The 15,826-nt window shown below is 50.3% G+C and overlaps 1 protein-coding gene across 1 annotated transcript; it reads right to left on the bottom strand.

Moving 5' to 3' along the window:
- Positions 1–5,349: 5,349 nt before the first annotated feature.
- CIAO2B (cytosolic iron-sulfur assembly component 2B) lies at positions 5,350–7,239 on the bottom strand. Its single transcript, XM_008139886.3, has 5 exons — positions 7,016–7,239; positions 6,776–6,855; positions 6,394–6,519; positions 5,936–5,981; positions 5,350–5,560 (listed from the first exon to the last, which is right to left on the bottom strand). Exons 1-5 carry the CDS (start codon positions 7,155–7,157, stop codon positions 5,463–5,465), a joined length of 492 nt encoding a protein of 163 aa, XP_008138108.1. The 5' UTR covers positions 7,158–7,239; the 3' UTR covers positions 5,350–5,462.
- Positions 7,240–15,826: the final 8,587 nt, after the last annotated feature.

Genomic DNA, 15,826 nt, shown 5'->3' with positions numbered 1-15,826 from the left:
ACTTAGGGTGGCTGCCGGGACACAGAGGGGAGATGTAATGGAGAGGGTTGGTTTCTAGTCCTGGTTCTCCCTCCAGGTTCCTGGGTCTTGCCTCCATCCCAGTCTCTGGGTACCCAGCTATAAATTGGACATGAGCTAGTCCTCCTTACTCATATATCTGGGGTATGTGAGGGTTGGGGGCAGGCAGGCTGTGAGGTGCTTTGTGACAGAGCCCTACAATAAGACTGATGTTTGGTTGTAACGAGTGTGGCAGGAGTGGAAACACCCATTCAGGGCTCAGGTGACATCACAGATGATGGATCCTGGTGTGCTGTTATAGGTTGTCATGGAGACCCGGTAGGGCTCTCTGGCTGCTGCGTCAGTTTCCTTGGCAACATCAGAGAGGGCCCTGGAGTAAGGAGGGCCTGGCTAAGTGTTAGTGGGTTCATGCAGTCCCCTGTCGTTCTTAAGGTCCCCAAAGTAAGCAAGGGCTGGACTATAGGGCGGCCCATCCAATTGTGTTCTTCACATGGCCTGAAGGGTCTTGGAGGCCTGGACAACCCTATGCTGGCTCTAACTTCCTGGGCCAGGTCTAATGGGAAGAGGGAGTTGTGGGTCGAGGCTCATGTCAGCAGACCCAAGTCTCAAGGGCCAGCAAACCACTTCCCATCAGGATCCTGGCTGGGCTGCTTATGGCCCCTCCTACCCACCGCTCACATGACTATGCCACTGAGAAGAGCTTTTGCATGTCCAGCAGAGGGTGGGCAAGAGGGGGGATGGTATCTGTGGCCCTTCCCAGCAGGGAGCCATGCAAGGAATTAGGGCTGGGTTTCCCCTCTGGTAATCTGAGCTCTTGACCTCAGCAGTGTTTCTTCATTGCCAAGGGAACTGCATCCACATTGGGCCACTCAGGCCCCAGGCATTCCCCAACAGGCCAGACACACTCACTTCAAGCTTAGGTATGGCCAGGAGCCCCAGGAACCAAGACCAGGACATGACCTTCAGACACTTCCACTCCCACCTCCTGGTCCTCCCAGCGTTCTGAACAACCCGACCTTCAAATCCCAGCTCTGTCCCTCACTAGTTGTTTCACCTCTGCCCATTTATCTTGGCTGGGCCTGTTTCCTCCTGTGTAGAATAGGGATATTGTCTTGGAGGGGGTTGTTATAAGATATCAGTAAAGTAGTTGGCACGTGTCTGGCATATAGTAGTATCTCAATAGGAACACTTTCTTTTTCATGCTTGGTTGGGCAGGGCAGGTTGAGTGAATCCGTGGGCCCTGTCCTGTTTCTTCTTTCCTGTTTCTGCTCTGTTCTCTCCACAACAGTGATCTTCTCTAGAGAGGGGCAGATCCCTCTCCTCTCTCCCCCATACCCACCTTTTCTCTGTGGGACCCTCACATCCTTCTCCCTCCCTTCGGTAGTAAAATGCTGCAAGGGGGACTTGGCTAGGCTTCAGTATCTTTAGCTCTCCTCACACAACAGCCCCCACACCTCAGTTCCTCTGCTCTGGTCTAAAGTCCAATTCATTCATTCATTCCACTGACTTACTACTAAGTACCTACTGTGTGCCCTCAGACCCTTGTACTGTGGGCATGATGATAAGCAAAAGTCCACATAGGTGGCCACGTTCTACATGTCATCTAGTCCTTGGGTCAATCTCACTTAGCTATGATCTGTCATTCCCATTTTGCAGACATGGTAACCGAGGCCTGAGAAGTCATAGGCCAGAAACAGAAGTGTCAGACAAACCTGGTAGAAGGCTTTAGAGACCTAAAACCTCAACACCCCCCTTCTAATCCTGTACCCATGTCCTCATACAGCACCTGGGTTCCAGAAAGTCCCCTGGGCACTAGCCCAGGATTCACAGATGGTGTCCATGCAGGCAGCCAGGGGCCAGACACATGAGTCAAGACTGACAAGGGGACTGCCTGATGTGACTGCTGTGACATGATCAGCTTAATATCCCTTGCCCACCACGGCCGGCTGCCAGGAGGGCCAGCGGAATGACTCAGTGACACCTGCCTCCCCTATGACTTTCCACACTCGGCTGAAAAGACACCACAGACACCTTTGAGAGATCAGGGCTGTCAGTGTGTATACGGGTGGTGACGCTTACAGCCAGGTACTGGTGGTTGGGAAGGCTCCCTGGGGCCTGAGGGACCCTGTCCGGCCTCCCTCCCTCTCTGGAGCGCTGAGCTTCTCCATCTGTGTAAGTTGGGGAGGGCAGGGGGTACAATGCCTGGAAGATCACCTGACCTGGGCCCAGATCCATTTCAAATCTCCACAGAGCAGTCTCAAGTGATTGTCATGACTGTCCCCACATAATATGTGAAGAAGCTGGCGGCCTGTGCTGAGGCTTCACCTCTCTGAGCTTGGGCAGCCAGATCTTGGGTCTCTAGGTGACGAAGCCACACCCTCCTGGAATTGGGGTGGGGTGGGCATAGGCCTTTCCATTCAGGCAACAGCGCCCCCTGCCAGCTGAGCTGTACCTGCTAAACTGCTTAGGTTCCTCCTTACTCCCTAGAGATCTTGGGGAGTAAATGACTTATTCTAGCAGCTCATTTTCTCACCTGTAGGGATAATAGAGAGTAGTAACTGCCACAGAAACCTGGATCAAGAATTGCCCGACTAGGTAGTATATGTATATTTCCCATCAGGACAGGCTCAGTGTTGTCAACCGGCCCTGGAGAACAGATTTGCCAAAAGCCCAGACTCCCTGCTGAGGCTTCTGGAGGTCTCTGCCCACAATCACTTCTGAGTCTCAGCCAGGCACACCTACAGCACCCCTGGGCAATGTGCTTATGAAAAATTCAAACCCAGCCGAGACCGGTTTGGCTCAGTGGATAGAGCGTCGGTCTGTGGACTGGAAGGTCCCAGGTTCGATTCCGGTCAAAGGGCATGTACCTTGGTTGCGGGCACGTCCCCCGGTGGGGGGTGTGCAGGAGGCGGCTGGTCGATGTCTCTCTCTCATGGATGTTTCTAGCTCTCTATCCCTCTCCCTTCCTCTCTGTGAAAAATCAATAAAATATATTTAAAAAAGAAAAAGAAAAGAAAAACTCAAACCTGAACTCACTCAACTTCTGGTTTACAGGAAACACAACAGACAAAGGAACAAATCAAACTGTGGTACTTCTCCAGGACAACTCACCTGGATTTTTCAAAAAAGTCAGTGTCAAGGAAGATAAAAAGAGGGAGTTGGGAAGAAGAGAGATAACAACCAAATGCAAATACATGAAACTCAATTGGAGCCTGATTTAAAAAACAACTATGATGTTTTATAGAAATTCACATATGACAGGATATTAAATGCTGTTAGGGAATTGCTCATTTTTTGCCAGATAGTAGTACTATGGTGACACAGGCTTACTCTTAGGAAACACAGGATAAAGTAGTACTTAGACTTGAAGGGTCATGTCTGCAGGTTATTGTTAAATATATTTATACTAGAGGCCCAGTGCACAAAATTCGAGCACAGGGTGTGTGTGTGTGTGTGTGTGTGTGTGTCCCTCAGCCCAGTCTGCACCCTCTCCAATCTGGTACCCCGAGAGGGATGTCCGACTGCCCGTTTAGGGCCCGATCGGGCCTAAACGGGCAGTGGACATCCCTCTCACAATCCAGGACTGCTGGCTCCCAACCACTTGCCTACCTGCCTGCCTGATTGCCCCTAACAACTTCTGCCTGCCAGCCTGATCACCCACTAACCACTCCTCTGCCAGCCTGATCGATGCCTAACTGCTCCCCTGCTGACCCGATTGCCCCCAACTGCCCTCCCTTGCCAGCCTGGTCACCCTAACTGCCCTCCCCTGCAGGCCTGGTCACCCCTAACTGTCCTCCCCTCAGGCCTGGTCCCCCCTAACTGTCCTCCCCTGCAGGCCTGGTCCCTCCCAATTGCCCTCTTCTGCAGGCCTGGTCTCCCCACAACTGCCCTCCCTTTCAGGCCTGGTCCCTCCCAACTGCCCTCCCCTGCTGGCCTGATTTCCCACAACTGCCCTCCCCTGCCGGCCATCTTGTGGCCACATGGGGGCAGCCATCTTATGTGTTGGGAGTGACGGTCAATTTGCATATTACTCTTTTATTAGATAGGACTAGTGGCCCGGTGCACAGATTTGTGCACATTGAAAGGAAACTAACTAGAAGATTCATGCAATAATTACGTTACTGCAAAAAATTACATCAAAATTGTATATATAATTAAAATACAAAATATTTTCATATCTATCGCGCATGTGTGAGTCAACGTTTATTTTTATTTTTTTAAATATATTTTATTGAATTTTTACAGAGAGGAAGGGAGAGGGAGAGGGATAGAGTTAGAAACATCTGTGAGAGAGAAACATCTATCAGCTGCCTCCTGCACACCCCCCACTGGGGATGTGCCTGCAACCAAGGTACATGCTCTTGACTGGAATCGAACCTGGGACCCTTCAGTCCGCAGGCCAACGCTCTAGCTACTGAGCCAAACCAGTCAGGGCTCAACGTTTATTTTTAAATTGCCAGTGTGCATCATATGTACCGGCCGGTCAGTCGGACAGCCAGTCCAGATGGACACTTAGCCTTTTATAGATTGTCAGTGCGCATCATATGTACTGGCCGGTCAGTTGAACGGCTGGTCCAGACAGACAGATGAATAGCTGGTCACTTAGCCTTTTATATATATAGATTATACACACACACATAAAGCCAATGGTGCAAAATACTAACAACTGTTGAATCCAGGTGGTAGATACACAGATGAGTTTGCTACACTACTCTTTCCAATTTTTAAAAAAATGTTTTTATTGAAGAGGGAGAGAGAGATAGAAACATCAATGATGAGAGAACCATTGATCTGCTGCCTCCTGCAAACTGCCTACTGAGGATTGAGCCTGCAACCCGGGCATGTCCCCCCGACTAGAATTGAACCCAGAACCCTCCAGTCCACAGGCCAATGCTCTATCCACTGAGCCAAACCAGCCAGGGCCCAATTTTTTTTTTTAATATATTTTTATTGATTTCAGAGAGGGAGAGGGGGAGGGAGAGAGAGAGAGAATTGAAACATCAATGATGAGAAAGAATCAGTGATTGGCTGCCTCCTGCATGCCCCCTACTGGGGATCGAGCCTAAAGCCCAGGCATGTGCCCTTAACCAGAATCAAACCTGGGATCCTTCAGTCCACAGGCCAACACTCCATCCACTGAGCCAAACTGGCTAGGGCTCTTCCCAATTTTTTTTTATATATTTGCAACTATTCCTAATCAAACCATTGAGAGAAATTTTCTTAATGAACTGAATCTCATTGACCTGCCCTGTATAGGCACTTACTATGACCACCCTCCCACAACCTCAAGTAACTCCACTAAGATGAAAGACGCGAAGGCACACAGGAAAATGAATATAAATTAAGGGTTTATTACAAAATGCAAAGTGTGAGTTTCTTATTGTCAGTGACTCAAGAAGACAAGGTCATGAGCCCTGGGTGAGGCTGGAGGCGAAAAGCCAGGCTCAGGAGCGGGCCGAGAGGCACTGGTTCACAACCTCCAGCAGGTGGGTGTTCTCCAGGGCAGCTGCCACCCGCTCCTTATCTGCAAGTTGCTTATTCACTGGATGGGAAGGAGGGAGTGGTAATGTATGTATATACCCCCACCAACAAAGCCCCCCACCCCTTACCTCCTTCCCAGGACCCCAAGCCTCAAACAGGCTACTGCAACCACCTGAGCCCACATCTGGGACCCCTCCCACCTAGCTGCTCAAGTCTGCCTCCTACAAAGCCTGACACACCCTGGTCCTGGGTAGTTAGGAGAGGGAGAGGACAGGAGGGGGGACACAGTAAGCACAGGAGACTCTAGTCAGTCCAGCTTCAGTCTAGGCTGCCACCTCCACTGAGGAGTCACCCACCCAGCACTCTCCCTTTGCCCCACAAACCACCATGGCAAGGGGGAAGCTTCAGGGCCAATGCCTCTACACCCCACACTTACCTGCATGCTCTGAGGCATGGGTCCCTGGCGTAATGTGCACGTCCATCTGGGAGGGAGATAGGTAGAGCCTGAGCGCTCAACCACCTGTCTACCCCTTCTTTTCTCTCCCCCATTCACCAGCTCCTAATCATGCCTCTGAATTCTGGCCCTTCCAGTATACCCCAAATCCACCTGGAGCCACTCCATTTCTCCCCAAAGGGCAGGCCAACTGCTGTTGACTTAAAAGCATTCTACCTGTGCCCCATTCCTGCTCCAAACCTATCTTTAGCTTCCTATTGCCCTTCCTGACCCACTCCTCACTACTCTTTTGCATTTTCCAGCGCAGGCTTTATTCTTGTTGTCCTCCCAGTTTCATCTGTTAGCTGGGATCCTTCCAGGCCCATGTTTCTGCTCTTCGTGTTCTCCTCAGTAGAAGATAATTACACTTGCCCCATCCCCTGCACTCAGTTCCAACTTACTTTGAAACGCTGGGGGAGAGATCGCAGGAGCTTGACTTTGATGGACAGGCCAATGAGGGTAGCCATGCTGCAGTGAGGAATGGTGGGTGTGAAGGCCACAGCCACTGTGCTCTCGGGGTCGCTCACCTGGATGGGGGTGGGCTGTCAGAAGTCTGGGCCCTTTCGGCCCAGAATTCCTCTTCTTACTTTGTTGCTTCGGGCAAGTCGCCTAACTTCTATGGGCCTGTTTCCTCATCCATCAAATAGGCACAACAACCCCCGCCCCCCTCCCAAAGATCCCCCGAGGAGTCCCTGAGCTGAGAGAATGACAGCCGTTTGGTGAATAGTTGAACCTTTCTGACTCCTGAACAAGTCGCTCCCCTTGGACGCTGGACTGACTCACCTGAACCCGAACTTGCTCTACTACGTTCAATTCTTCTAGTGTCAGTGGATGCTCCGGGTCATTGATGGAGCGAATCAGATGTGGCAAGTGAAGGAAAGGGGACTGTGCGCCTTGTCCCACTCTGCACCCTCCGCCAGGAATGCCTGGGCCGGACACAGCTCCACCGACCGACCCCTGGACATCACTACGTCCCCCTCCCAGGCCCCCGCGAACCCGCCCGCGCCCGGCAGCGGCGGATATCGAAGATCTCGCGCGCGTCGATGCTGTCCGGGACCTGCTCGTCCTCCTCGACCGCGGTCACCGGCCGCTCCCCGGAGCGCTCGTAGATGAGGGGGTTCGCGTTCTCCAAGAGGCCGCCCCCCGCGCCGCCGCCGCCCACCATCGCTGAACCGCCGGGGGCCGCAGTCGGCGCACTTCCGCTTCTAATGGCGCACTTCCGGGAGGGGCGCGGCGGGGCGACGGGGTCGCCCGAGGGACACGCAGCCTAGCCTGTCCTGTGTCGTGGCCTCCGCGCTCTCTCCACGTGGACCCGGTAAGGCGCGACCGTCCCAGCAAAGGCACCGAGAAGGCGACGCCGGGCGTGCTCAGAGTTGCCTCTATCCCTGGCACCGTTCTCTGCGTTTCGGAACCTCCAGGGGACACGCCTGCCTCCCCCGCTACACCTGGGGCCCGGGAGTGCCCTGCCGGTTGCACACAGCGCGGGCGAGAAGGCGTTCTTTAAATGTTTGTTAAATGAATAAATGACCACGGACTGGATCTTGGCAGGAGGTGGAGGAAGGGAAAGCCAGCGGGTGGTGTTGGGATATTAAGTGCCACTGTCTCGTGTGCATTTCAAAAGGCCGACCATGGCTGAGTAGAGAGGGGGCCAGAACAGGGACAGACAAATAAGGGGTTGAAGAACCTTGGAGGCTGACCCAAGAGACATCCCTGAAAGCAAGGAGGAATTTTAGGATGGAGGGCGGTCACACTTCCCTGCCTTTCCTCTTACGTCAAGCATGTCAAACTCAAAGGCTAACATGGGCCAAATAAACAAGGTTGAAGATTATGTGGGCCGCAAAAAAAAACAAAAGCTTCCAATTTTCATAGAAACGTAGGTTTATTTCGATAGAGACATGCTGAATACAAAGGACTGAAATAAATGAGTAATTGTTAATATAATAGAACATTTTAATAAAAATTAATTTTTTTTCTTGAACATTAACTTACCAGACACTAAATAACTGCACAAATTAATATGCGTGATGCAAATAAACCTATTTTTCTTGTTCTCCGAAAGCGAAATATTTCCTGTTGTGCACACCAAACAAGTCAGTACAAGACTAATGACGTGGCCAACAGCTGCTAAAATATTCACTGCTAGTATTAGTGGAGAGAAATGGTGAGCCTGCATAAGGTGCGTAAGGGAAATGAATGCAACACGATTATAGTAATCAGTCATTAGCGAACGTTGTAGTTCATTATTAATAACTAGAGGCCCGGTGCACAGATTCGTGCACTGGGAGAGGGGGATGGAGGGTTCTCAGCCCGGCCTTCACCCTCTCCCAGTCTGGGACCCCTCGGGGATGTCCGCCTGCCAGGGGGATCAGGCCTAAGCCGGCAGGCAGACATCCCTCTCGCAGTCTGGGACCCCTCACTCCTTACCGCCCACCTGCAGTGGAGGCAGGAGAGGCTCCTGCCACCGCTGCTGCGCTCACCAGCCTTGAACCCACTTTTTGCTGAGCAGCGCTCTCCCAATGGGAGCGCCCTGACCCCCAGGGGGCAGCTCCTGCATTGAGCGTCTGCCCCCTGGTGGTCAGTTCGCATCATAGTGACCTGTGGTTTTGTAGTTCAGTTTATGTGCATATTAGGGTTTTATTATATAGGATTATGTATGACAGGATATTGTAAAAATTAAGTTAGGAAATTGTTATTAAAACGTTTCTTACATACCGTTATATTGGCTGGGCCACAAAAATATTTGTTGTGGGCCGCATGCAGGCTGCAAGTTTGACATGCTTGTCTTATGTCTCCCTTCACCCTGAATGAAGGTCGTTCTCATTTCTCGGAAATGTTGATCGTGCACCTCCTCAAGGAAGCTCTCCTGGGTTCCTGGCTTCTTCCCTTCCTTTTCCTTCTGGCTTGTTGCACCCTCTCTTGTCCCCGGAACACCCTTGTCAGGCCTGTGCTTATAAGAACAGTGAACTCAGGTTTGAGGAGAGAGTTGGTTCTCCGTATTGCAGAGGGGCTGCAGAAACCTCCTGGCCCCTTCCGAGGTGGTCCATAGGTCCATGCTCCACCACGGAGCCCGTTTTTTAGGTTTTGCTTTGTTTTGTTTGGGAGCAAGACTACTTCATATGTGGTGTTGTGGACTTCCAATAGAAAGCATGCAATGTTTGATTGTTTTGCTTTTTTTTGTGACAAAATAAGTTGTTGACCTCACAGATTTCAGTGTGCATTTCTCTTAGCACCAGTGAGGTGAACATCTCTTCATTTGTGTAAGAGCCTTTTATGTGTGTTCCTTATTGTCTGAACCATTTCAGATTCTTTCGCCAAATATGCACAGCTGGCATGTTTCTTATTTATGTGTAAAAATTTTTTTATCTACTAAGAATATCAGCTCTTGCCCTGTCTGGTTTTACTCACTGGATAGAGCATCAGCCTGCAGACTGAAGGGCCCCAGGTCCAATTCTGGTCAAGGGCACATGCCCGGGTTGCAGGCTCGATCCCCAGTAAGGAGCGTGCAGGAGGCAGCCGATCAGTGGTTCTCTCTCATCATTGATGTTTTTATCTCTCTCTCCCTCTCCCTTCCTCTCTGAAATCAATAAAAAAAAATATTTAAAAAATATATATCAGCTCTTTCTCTGTTAGGTGACTTTCAATCACTCCTTCCCTCCCTGATCGCCACAGCAGGAAGGATGCGCTTCTAGACTCAGCCATACTTCTCTTTTACATTCTCATAATACCGCTCCTTGTTTGGAGGATGCCTTCTTTATGTCATTTGTTGCCACCTAGAGCATGAGATCCCTAGGACAGCAACCTTGTATGTCCAATTCGCACAGTTCTGCTCCTCACATGACCTGGCACAGTCAGTGGAAAGGACACTCTCACCCCATCAAACTCATGTGACCATTAGTTTGTAACTCCTGGGACTAAACCATAGTGCCAAGCCCCACGGAGCTGAGTGTGGTGGAAAAGGCTGGGGCTGGACCCAGTGAAGGTGGAAGTGGGGGCAGGGTTATAGGACGAAAGTGTATAAATCAAGTGTTTATAGATCAGGGTCCCTTGAGCTGAGCTGAGAATGGGAAGGAGGCAACAACATCAGTAATCTGCAAGGGCCCTGGCCGCTTACCTCCATTGTTTATAGTGTCATCCTTATACGCCAAGGTTGCAGGTTCAATCCCTGGTCGGGGCACATACAAGCAACAACCAATGACTGCATGATTAAGTGGAACAACAAATCAATCTCTCTCGCTCTCAAATAAAAAAAAATTTTTTTTAATGCAAGGGCAACTTATTGAGTAAACCCAATCCTTATGTCCATTCCTCTGCCCACAGGCTAGCACTCTGCCAGTCCCATCTGGACTACTCACACAGTGCAGGTGCAAGGGAGCCTCATCCATGTGCAGGGCACTAACATGGGGGTCCACATCTTCCTGGAAATTTCCCATGTCAAGCCGCCTCTAGGGGTGCTGTGATTTGCACCCCTTGAGCCTCCTGAATCTTGGAGGGGTCCTGGGAACTCCAGATCCTGGGGTAGAGAGTACTCTGAGCTCTGAGCTGGGCTACATTTGCCATTTCATCTAAACCCCCACAGCCAGTTTTCCCTCTGAGTTTGGTGGATTCCCACATGTATTTTTCTGGTGAGCCCGCTGAGATTTGAAAGGGAGAAGTAACTCTCCCAGACTCGGAGCTCGGCACTCAAAGGGCATTAGTTCCTGCTGCAAAATTGTGGAAGGGCAGACGTCATCACCCCACAGGGCTTAGGCCCCATCCTCCCTTCCTCACATCCACCACAACCCACTCTCTCTCCTGTCCCTAGGAAGGGAGCCCTTTGGGGAATGTCCTGCATGTTCTCATATCTGTAAGTGGCCAATAGAAAATCTGGACACCAGGAGTCTGGGAGTTCTGAGGTCTCAGCCACAGAGTCTACCAACTACTGAGAATGTAAAGTCTCTGTTCCCACCCAGTGTTCCCCTAGATTAAGTGTCATGTATCATTGAATTTAAACAACCCCCCTCCACTCACTTATCTGTGTCTCACAGAGGTGACCAACTCCATTTTTTGTAAGAAGCAGGAATGGGCTTGTCGTGGGTCCTGGGAGCCTGAGCCAGCTGCATGGTGGCCAGGATAACCAGATGGGTTCCTCTGTCGCCTGCCTTCTGAATTTTGCCTTTATTCTTAACTAGAGGCCCGGTGCATGAAATTCGTGCATGGTGGGGGTGGGGGTGTTCCTCGCCCAGCCTGCACCTTCTCCAATCTGGGACCCCTTGAGGGATATCCGACTGCCCGTTTAGGCCCGATACCATCAGACATCCCTCTCACAATCCAGGACTGCTGGCTCCCAACCGCTTGCCTGCCTGCCTGCCTGATTGCCCCTAACCACTTCTGCCTGCCAGCCTGATCACCTCCTAACCACTCCCCTTGCCAGCCTGATTGACACCTAACTGCTCCCCTGCTGGCCTGATTGCCCCTAACTGCCCTCCCCTGCTGGCCTGGTCACCCCTAACGGCCCTACCCTGCCGGCCTGGTCGCCCCTAACTGTCCTCCCCTGAAGGCCTGGTTCCCCCCAACTGCCCTCCCCTGCAGGCCTGGTCCCCCTGCAACTGCCCTCCCCTGCAGGCCTGGTTCCCCGCAACTGCCCTCCCCTGCAGGCCATCTTGTGGCAGCCATCTTGTGTCCACATGGGGGTGGCCATCTTGTGTGTTGGAGTGATGGTCAATTTGCATATCACATCTTTATTATATAGGACTAGAAGCCTGGTGCACGAAATTCGTGCATGGGGAGGGGTCCCCTCAGCCCAGCCTGCACCCTCTCCAATCTGGGACCCCTTGAGGGATGTCCAAATGCCCGTTTAGGCCCGATCCCGGTGCCCTCCCTTGCAGGCCTTGTCCCTTCCAACTGCCCTCCCCTGCTGGCCATCTTGTGGTGGCCATCTTGTGTCCACGTGGGGGCAGGATCTTTGACCACATGGGGGCAGCCATCTTGTGTGTTGGAGTGATGGTCAATCTGCATATTATTCTTTTATTAGATAGGATAGAGGCCTGGTGCATGGGTGGGGGCCAGCTGGTTTGCCCTGAAGGGTGTCCCAGATCAGAGTGGGGGTTCCCTTGGGGCGTGGGGCAGCCTGGGCGAGGGGCCTATGGTGGTTTGCAGGCCGCCCATGCCCCCCGGTGACCCAAGCGGAGGCTCTGGTATCTGGGATTTATTTATCTTCTACAATTGAAACTTTGTAGCCTTGAGTGGAGCCAAGCCTCCAGCTCGCTCCATGGCCGCAGCCATTTCTGTTGGGATTTATTTATCTTCTAATTGAAACTTTGTAGCCTTAAGCGGAGGCCTGGGCCGGCCAGGGTGTGCAGAAAGCTTGGCTTCCTCCATCGCCGGGGAAACCCAAGCCTCCCTCCTGCTCTCTCTGTGGCTGCAGCCATCTTGGTTGGGTTAAATTGAATACTCGCTCCTGATTGGCTGGTGGGCGTGGCTTGTGGTGTAGTGGAGTGATGGTTAATTTGCATATTACTCTTTTATTAGATAAGATGGTTCTGCAGACACAATTGGGCCAAAACTTACAGGATCATAGCACGTCCAAGATGTTTATCTGTGGGATGTTTCCTGGAAATAAAGGGTTAAGGACCCAGAAGGTCCAGGCATGTCTAGAAGACACTCTTGTCCCCTGGCCCCCAAGTGCCACTCCATTCAGGGAGGTCTCCTCTTGCCTTTTGGAATTCCCCTAGTCAACTACCCCCACCCCATCGCCCCCCTCTGCTGAGCATTCCCCAACTCACTGTGGGCATCTACATGATTAGTTTTCCTACTTATTGTTTTCCCTAAACTCCCTCTCCCCCCCCCCAAAAAAAATACACCCTCTCTCACGGTTTATTCCAGTGTGCAAATTGTGTTCATTTGGCTTCTCTGTTCCACCAAGGCACTTTCTCTCTGTCAATAAGAGGCTGTATCTCTCTTCTCATAGACCCAGGACTCCCTCCATGCTCCTACTTCTGATCAACTTACCCTCTCCATGCACTAGGTTTCCCAGGAGGAAAGCCTTCTTTCCTTACTGCATTTACTAGTAAGCCCCAACCATGGAGCTTCTTGAAATTGGGCTTAAAGAATGAAGATTCCTGCACTACCCAGTGTGGCCACCTGATGGCAGACAAGGATAACTTTAAGCCTAGGCTAACTTGAACTTGGCAAAGAGCTTTCCTTATTAGTGAAACACTGACTGGTGCATAAGGCTTCCCCTGCATCCTGACAGCATATATTGAGCACCTGTGGCATGCATGTATTGGTACGTTTTTCAGTCTTGCAGATATATACTTTTCAAAACCTGTCTGGCATGGCTCAGTGGTTGAGTGTAAACCTGTGAACTAGGAGGACACAGTTCGATTCCCCCTGCAACCTCCCATCAGGGCACATGCCCAGGTTGCAGGCTCGATCCCCAGTGTGGGGCCATGCAATCAATGATTCTCATCATTGATGTTTCTATCTCCCTCTCCCTTCTTCTCTGAAATTAAAAAATAAATAAAAAATAGTGGGTTCCCAGGACTCGTTTTTAGGACTCGTCTCAGTAATCTTTTTTTTAACAGTTTTATTGTAGACTAATTTACATACAATTAAATTCACCCATTTTAGGTGTACAATTTGATAAATTTGGGTAAATGTATAAGACACACAAGCACCATCACATCAAGTTTTAAAATGCTTTTATTGCTCCAAAACGTTGTTTCATGCCCCTTTGCAGTCAGTCACTGTCCTGACCCTGATCCCGTGCAACCACCGAATTTCTTTCTGTTACTATAGTTTGTCTTTCCTAGGATGTCATAGAAATGGAATCATTTTTTACTGACTTCTGTCACTTAGTATAATGTTTTTGAGATTCAACCAACCAGTCTTCTTTGCTGAGTAGTAGTATTCCATATACAATATGCCACATTTTATCCACTCAAAGTTGCTATGAACATTTTTAGATGAGTCTTTGTATGAAAGTATGCTTTCATTTCTTTGGAGTTTCATTTCTTTGGAGTAAATAGCTAAGAGTGGAATTGATGGGTCATATGGTGAGTGTATGTTTAACTTTTAAATAAAAATGCCAAACTGTTGCCCTAGCCGGTTTGGCTCAGTGGATAGGGCGTCGGGCGTCCTGTGGACTGAAGGGTCCCAGGTTCAATTCTGGTCAAGGGCACATGCCCAGGTTGAGGGCTCCATCCCCAGTAGGGGGCATGCAGGAGGCAGCTGGTCAAAGATTCTCTCTCATCATTGATGTTTCTGTCTCTCTCTCCCTTCCTCTTTGAAATCAATAAAAATATATTAAAAAGATGCTGAAACCGGTTTGGCTCAGTGGATAGAGCGTCGGTCTGCGGACTGAAAGGTCCCAGGTTCAATTCCGGTCAAGGGCATGTACATTGGTTTTGGGCACCTCCCCGGTGGGGGGTGTGCAGGAGGCAGCTGGTAGATGTTTCTCTCTCATCGATGTTTCTGGCTCTCTATCCCTCTCCCTTCCTCTCTGTGGAAAATCAATAAAAAATATATTTAAAAAAATAAAAATATATATATTAAAAAGAAAAAAAAAACCTACTAACACATTTCTTAAACAAATGCCAAACTGTTATCCAAAATGACTGCCATTTTTGCATCCCTACCAGCCACAGATAAGGGTTCTAAATGCTCTGTACCCTTGCCAACACTTGGTCTTATGTCTTCTACATTTGATTAATTTTAATGGGTGTAGTGGTATCTTTTTTTATTTTTATTTTTTTACAGAGAGGAAGGGAGAGAGATAGAGAGTCAGAAACATCAATGAGAGAGAAACATAGATCAGCTAGCTGCCTCCTGCACACTCCCTATCAGGGATGTGCCCGCAACCAAGGTACATGCCCTTGACCGGAATCGAACCTGGGACCCTTCAGTCCGCAGGCTGACGCTCTATCCACTGAGCCAAACCAGTTAGGGCTGTAGTGGTATCTTATTGTGATTGGTTCCCTGTTGCTCTCTCCACACCCCCACCTCCACCCCAAGGATCAAGGTTAAAGGAGCAGATTCAGAAAGCTGCCTCGTTATTCTTGGCAGGAGAGAAATTTGATCAGAAAGCTCTCCAGCTCCAGATGCCAGGAAAGGACCTGGCATGTTGTCTAGCCATGACCTTTGCCCTGTCCTTCAGCCAGTACTCCCAACTGTTTGAATTAGCAAATGTTTACTAGTGTCTCATTCTCTCCACCCATCCTCCCACCCCCTGCTCCCAGCCAGCTATGTTCCTGACACTGAGGCTCAGAAACTAGTCCTGTCCTTCCTTGGAGTGAGCAATCTCCCAAGCCAGCAGGGAGACAGATACCCTGACAGACTCTTTCCCTAAGAACAGACTTTCTTGGCTTTGCTTCCATGCCTCATGTTTTCACACATAAAACTTTTCTTCCAGCCAGTGAGGTGGTTCCAGTTAGTCATCACTGTTTTATGGATGAAAACTAGGCCCAAAGTTGTAAAGTAACTTGTACAAGGTCACACAGCCAGAACTTGGCAGAGCCAGGATTTGAACACAGGAAGTCTGGCTCTTAAGTCACATCTTCCCCACAGAGGGGATTTGCGTTGTTAATAGGAATCTGCCTGCAGGGCAGCGCCCTGCTTCTGCCCTGTCACTTGAGAATCCTCTAAGAAAGTGGGCCTCCAGGAGAAAGTCACCCCCAACATATACCCTGGACCGACTGATGGCCTTGCCTTGAGAACCTAGCAGCCATGCAGAACTAAGGGGAGCAAGCCAAGGGGAACCCACAAACTCAGATGGGTTAGGGCAGGGGTCCTCAAACTTTTTAAACAGGGGGCCAGTTCACTGTCCCTCAGACAGTTGGAGGGCCGGACTATAGTTTA

Source organism: Eptesicus fuscus, chromosome 21, assembly GCF_027574615.1.
Source record: "Eptesicus fuscus isolate TK198812 chromosome 21, DD_ASM_mEF_20220401, whole genome shotgun sequence".
NCBI classification, from domain to species: Eukaryota; Metazoa; Chordata; class Mammalia; order Chiroptera; family Vespertilionidae; genus Eptesicus; species Eptesicus fuscus.
This window is presented reverse-complemented; position numbering and strand designations above follow the sequence as displayed.